The sequence below is a fragment of the Panthera uncia genome (assembly GCF_023721935.1).
Source record: "Panthera uncia isolate 11264 chromosome C1 unlocalized genomic scaffold, Puncia_PCG_1.0 HiC_scaffold_3, whole genome shotgun sequence".
Taxonomy (NCBI): Eukaryota; Metazoa; Chordata; class Mammalia; order Carnivora; family Felidae; genus Panthera; species Panthera uncia.
Genome location: NW_026057584.1, coordinates 70,844,562 through 70,850,587, shown reverse-complemented (window position 1 = coordinate 70,850,587; position 6,026 = coordinate 70,844,562). Strand labels below are relative to the sequence as shown.

Genomic DNA, 6,026 nt, shown 5'->3' with positions numbered 1-6,026 from the left:
GCTTTTGTCTGTAATAAAGTGTTTCAGAGTATAAATACTTTTGACTTGAATTTCTCTGCCCTTCTATGAGGAAAGAGCCCAAGAATAGGACTTTTTCTAAGCTGGGTCTGTTTGTAAGCATTGGTTTCTCTCTGCTTAACTTTGGAAAATGAGCATGGCCCCATGGAATCCAGCAAATGGATGCCCAGAAAAGCGGCACCATCTGACTGTACTGGTTTGCTAGGGTTGCCATAACAAAGTACCACGAGTGGAGGGCTCAAACAACAGAAATGCATTTTCTCACAATTCTGGAGGCCAGAAGGCCTGGAGCAAAGTGTTGGCAAGGTTGGTTGCTTTCAAGGCCTTTCTCTTTGGTTTGTGGATGGACTTCTCCTTGTGTCATCACATGGTTGTGCCTTTGTGTGCATCTGTGTCCTAATCTCCTCTTCTTATAAGGACACCAATCATATTGGACTAGGACCCAACCTAATGACCTCACTTTACCTTAATTACTTTTTTAAAGACCTTATCTCCTAATACAGTCATATTCTGAAGTACTGGGGGGTTAGGACTTCAGTACACAAGTTTAGGAGAGGGACCACAACTCAGCCCATAACACTAATCCTGATTTTACAAAATGTAGGGTAATATCCAAGACTCTTTTTTTGAAAAACCTTATGATGTGGATATCGTAACCATGTAGCAAACTGCAGCCCATTCCCTGCTGTCTCTTGCCATTGGTGACTGCCTCTCTCAGCTCTTCTCCTTGGCCCCAGAATGAGATCAGCAAGGTGGTCAGAGCAGGTCACGCAGGGATCCAGAAATCCAAGAAGAGTGTTTTGTGTCAAGTAAATAAAAGGAATTATCATCCATCTAAGGTTCGTTGTTTAAATTACCATGTTTATTTATGTCAACACAAAATACAATACAACAACTTACAAAAAACCAGTTATCTTCATGTAATATAACTCTTCAGTGAACAGAAGTACTACTGTTAATGTTTTGACCTTTTAAGGTCCAGCCTTGGGTCAAAACAGTATTTAGAGAAATAGCAGATTCTTCTCTACCTTCCCCAATATACACACAAAGAAAACTCATATTTTCTACAGTCCCATTCCTATAATTATACAAAAATATCACGGGTAGAGGTGAATACTACTGTTGGGTCATCACTATTGCAACTTCCTTGTTGCTGTAGGTTTTCCCCAGACCCTGGGCTTCAGTCAGGAACAGAGCGGGTGCATCTGTCCTTTAGGTGTCCAAGGTGATTGTTTAGTAATTCTTTGAGTATAGCTGTGTATTCCCCAAGTGTCTGATTAACCTGAGTTACTTAGAAACCAGAAATCCAAGTGATCAAATGTGAATTGAAGAACCTTATCATACATTACCTGTGCCAATTCCGTGGATACATTTGAAGTTTCTATTACAGAATGAACTATTCACCTAGTAAAAGTTTTCACATTACAATTTACTCAAAGGTAATAAACACTGCACAAAAGTACAAGACCTCACCTCTACTCCAGTACTCCAGTCATTTAAATGTTATTTTAGTCTCAGTACATTTTCAAACAAATGATAGTGATCACTTAACTAACAAAATCTTTCCATCATTTCACGGACAAAAGGGTCTGTCTCATACTGTGGAGAGAAAAAATATCTTAGAGTGGAAGATCTAGATTCTGGACCAGTTCTTCTACTCACTCTCTGAGGCTTAGTTTCCTTATGAACATCAAAAAAGAGGACAATGCTTTGTGAAGCAGTACTAATAGGAAATACTATTCTACAACGTCCATCTCTTCAATCAACCTATGGAACTCAAACTATCCACATCTATTTTACAAGTAAAATCTTACTTTTTATTTTTTATTTTATTGTTTTTTTCATGTTTATTTATTTTTGAGAGAGAGAGAGAGAGAGAGAGAGCACAACCTGGGGAGGGGCAGCAAGGGGGAGACACAGAATCGGAAGCAGGCTCCAGGCTCTGAGCTGTCAGCACAGAGCCTGACGCAGGGCTTGAACCCATAGACTGCGAGATCATGACCTGAGCCAAAGTCAGACGCTTAACCGACTGAGCCACCCAGATGCTCCATAAATCTTACTTTTTAAAGTAAATATAAGATGCATATTTACCATATGCAACTGAAATGTGCAAGTTAGGTTATGTAAATGGGAACAAATATAGATAGAAAGCCTATTACTCATGAGAGACTGTGTACTCTTGATGCATTTGCTTTAAAGCCATTTAAAATTTTGTTCTATTTTTAACCCATGTCCCTGTTGCATTATTGGAGCTCTTTTTGAATAAACTACCTAATCGTTTACAGTAGTTTTTTAACAAGAAATTAAAACTTTCATATGGCATTTCCAGGGGTTAGGTGACTATGAAATTAAGTAAAAAGGATTGAAAAATATGGGAGAAGTAAGAGTTTAAAAACTTGGGGTCAGGAGGGAACCTGAGTGTAGAAAATTTTCCAGTAATTAAAAATAATCCAGGGGCGCCTGGGTGGCGCAGTGGGTTAAGCGTCCGACTTCAGCCAGGTCATGATCTCGCGGTCCGTGAGTTCGAGCCCCCCGTCAGGCTCTGGGCTGATGGCTCAGAGCCTGGAGCCTGTTTCCGATTCTGTGTCTCCCTCTCTCTCTGCCCCTCCCCCGTTCATGCTCTGTCTCTCTCTGTCTCAAAAATAAATAAATTAAAAAAACGTTGAAAAAAAAAATAATCCAAATAATGGACTAGCTATTTTTGTTTTTACTGGTAACTTTCTAATTTATAGATTTCTTCTTCATTTGTAAAACAAATAAAATACTTGTTTGTGTACCTGACTTTTAGATACATGCAAATCCACAGAAATTATTAACACTAATTACATTTGGGGCATCTTTAGAAGAATTGCATCCTCTTAGTTGAAGTAAAAGTCAGCATCTCATTTTTCATAGATTTTTAAAAGAATCCTCCTTTAGGAAAGGGCAGATTTACTCAAAGTTTAGAATGAATTCGCAAGTGTGATTATTTAATGTGAGCATATGGACTTTGTGACTTTGCTGAGACAAAGACTTCAGGTAGCTATATTCCTGCAACAAATGAGATTCTAATTTCAAACATTTTTCAAATGCAAATCAGGCCCCCATGTGTCATTTTGATGATTTTTTGAGGCATTAATGCAACAGAGTTAGTATTCCTCAATGATCCCCAAAGTCACCCCTTTGCTAAGGATATTTCTCTTCTTGATTATTTTGAACCTGCCAACACAGTCTCTAACCTTCATACAGACAATGACTGATCTCCAAATGACCTATTATTATCTTAAACCAACCTCATTTTAAAGCAACAAAAAAGAAAAATTAAATAGTGCATTAACATTTCATATCAGTGAAGCAGACTTTTTTTGTGCATGAAGTAGTTCTATCCATCTGCGGAAAGATCCATCTTTTGTTTCTCCCTGTGTTTATAGGTTACGTTTTTGAAGGTACTGGTTGAACCTCTATACAGTGGATTGGTTCCCTAAAAAAAACAAAAAAAAAAGTTCAAATGAAAGTATGTACATATTATTACATGGTTTTAATATATCTGAATAATTTCATTGTACATTATAAATGAGAAGAAGAGAGTCAGGCTCAAGCTTGGAAGCCATTTGAATAATTTTGATTAATTCCATAGATTCAATATATTCTTATATAATTTCATATATTATTTTAGCATTTTAAAATTTATACCTTTTCATTTAATTTTTTTATTTTTATTTACTTTTTAAAAAATTTTTTAACGTTTATTTATTTTTGAGAGAGAGAGAGAGAACGCACACGTGCACTCAAGAGAGGGAGGGGCAGAGAGGCGAGAGGGAGACACAGAATCCAAAGCAGGCTCCAGGCTCCGAGCTGTCAGCACAGAGCCCGATGTGGGGCTCAAACTCATGGACTGTGAGATCATGACCTGAGCTGAAGTCAGCCGCCCAACCGACTGAGCCACCCACGCGCCTCCTGTTCATTTAATTTTTTAATATGCAGAACCAGTGCCATATGTGTATCATAAAAATCTGACCCTGTTTGGAAACACACTAATTTATGGATAGAAAACAAGACTTTGACTGTTTTGTTCACTGCTATTTTACCAGAGTTGAAAACAGTGCCTAGCCAACAGCAGGCATTCAGTATTTACTGAACGAATAGAATGAACCATAAGGTGGCCCCAAAAGGAAATAAAAAGTAAAAAATGGGAAAAGTGCACTTGTAGAAGCATGCAAAGACAATGACATAGTATCTGCCTTTAAGAGAGGTGTTGCGGGGGATTGGGAAGATGGCGGCGTAGGAGGACGCGGGGCTCACAGCGCGTCCTGCCGATCACTTAGATTCCACCTACACCTGCCTAAAGAACCCAGAAAACCGCCAGAGGATTAGCAGAAGGGAGTCTCCGGAGTCAAGCGCAGACGAGAGGCCCACGGAAGAGGGTAGGAAGGGCGGCGAGGCGGTGCGCGTTCCACGGACTGGCGGGAGGGAGCCGGGGCGGAGGGGTGGCTCGCCGGCCAAGCAGAGCCCCCGAGTCTGGCTGACAAAAGCGGAGGGGCCGGACGGACTGTGTTCCGACAGCAAGCGCGACTTAGCGTCTGGGAGGTCATAAGTTAACGGCTCTGCTCGGAAAGCGGGAAGGCTGGAGGACAAAGGGAGGGAGAGCTGCTGAGCCCCCGGAAGGCAGAGCTCAGCTTGGCGGGGAACAAAGGCGCCAGCGCCATCTCCCCCGCCCATCCCCCAGCCAAAATCCCAAAGGCAACCAGTTCCTGCCAGGGAACTTGCTCGCGCAGCGCAAACACCCAACTCTGTGCTTCTGCGGAGCCAAACCTCCGGCAGCGGATCTGACTCCCTCCCGCTGCCACAGGGCCCCTCCTGAAGTGGATCACCTAAGGAGAAGCGAGCTAAGCCTGCCCCTCCAGCCCCCGTGCACCTTGCCTACCCACCCCAGCTAATACGCCAGATCCCCAGCACCACAAGCCTGGCAGTGTGCAAGTAGCCCAGACGGGCCACGCCGCCCCACAGTGAATCCCGCCCCTAGGAGAGGGGAAGAGAAGGCACACACCAGTCTGACTGTGGCCCCAGCAGTGGGCTGGGGGCAGACATCGGTCGGACTGCGGCCCCGCCCACTAACTCCAGTTATACACCACAGCACAGGGGAAGTGCCCTGCAGGTCCTCACCACTCCAGGGACTCTCCAAAATGACCAAACGGAAGAATTCCCCTCAGAAGAATCTCCAGGAAATAACAACAGCTAATGAACTGATCAAAAAGGATTTAAATAATATAACAGAAAGTGAATTTAGAATAATAGTCATAAAATTAATCGCTGGGCTTGAAAACAGTATACAGGACAGCAGAGAATCTCTTGCCACAAAGATCGAGGGACTAAGGAACAGTCACGAGGAGCTGAAAAACGCTTTAAACGAAATTCAAAACAAAATGGAAACCACGGTAGCTCGGCTTGAAGAGGCAGAGGAGAGAATAGGTGAACTAGAAGATAAAGTTATGGAGAAAGAGGAAGCTGAAAGAAAGAGAGATAAAAAAATCCAGGAGTATGAGGGGAAAATTAGAGAACTAAGTGATACACTAAAAAAAAATAATATACGCATAATTGGTATCCCAGAGGAGGAAGAGAGAGGGAAAGGTGCTGAAGGGGTACTTGAACAAATTATAGCTGAGAACTTCCCTGAACTGGGGAAGGAAAAAGGCATTGAAATCCAAGAGGCACAGAGAACTCCCTTCAGACGTAACTTGAATCGATCTTCTGCACGACATATCATAGTGAAACTGGCAAAATACAAGGATAAAGAGAAAATTCTGAAAGCAGCAAGGGATAAACGTGCCCTCACATATAAAGGGAGACCTATAAGACTCGTGACTGATCTCTCCTTCTATTCTAAATGACAGACTTGCTGGATAAAGGATTCTCGGCTGCATATTTTTTCTGTTTAGCACACTGTAGATATCGTGCCAAGCCTTTCTGGCCTGCCAAGTTTCAAAGGAGAGATCAGTCACGAGTCTTATAGGTCTCCCTTTATATGTGAG

The 6,026-nt window shown here is 42.2% G+C and overlaps 1 protein-coding gene across 2 annotated transcripts in view; it reads right to left on the bottom strand.

The window, feature by feature from the left end:
* Positions 1-840: 840 nt before the first annotated feature.
* ITGB6 (integrin subunit beta 6) overlaps positions 841-6,026 on the bottom strand; it is an 86,652-nt gene continuing 81,466 nt past the window's right edge. For both annotated transcript variants that reach the window (XM_049616111.1, XM_049616112.1), the window contains one exon: positions 841-3,478. In XM_049616111.1, the coding sequence (XP_049472068.1) occupies positions 3,380-3,478 (99 nt within the window). In that variant the 3' untranslated portion in view covers positions 841-3,379. The remainder of the gene's footprint in view (positions 3,479-6,026) is intronic.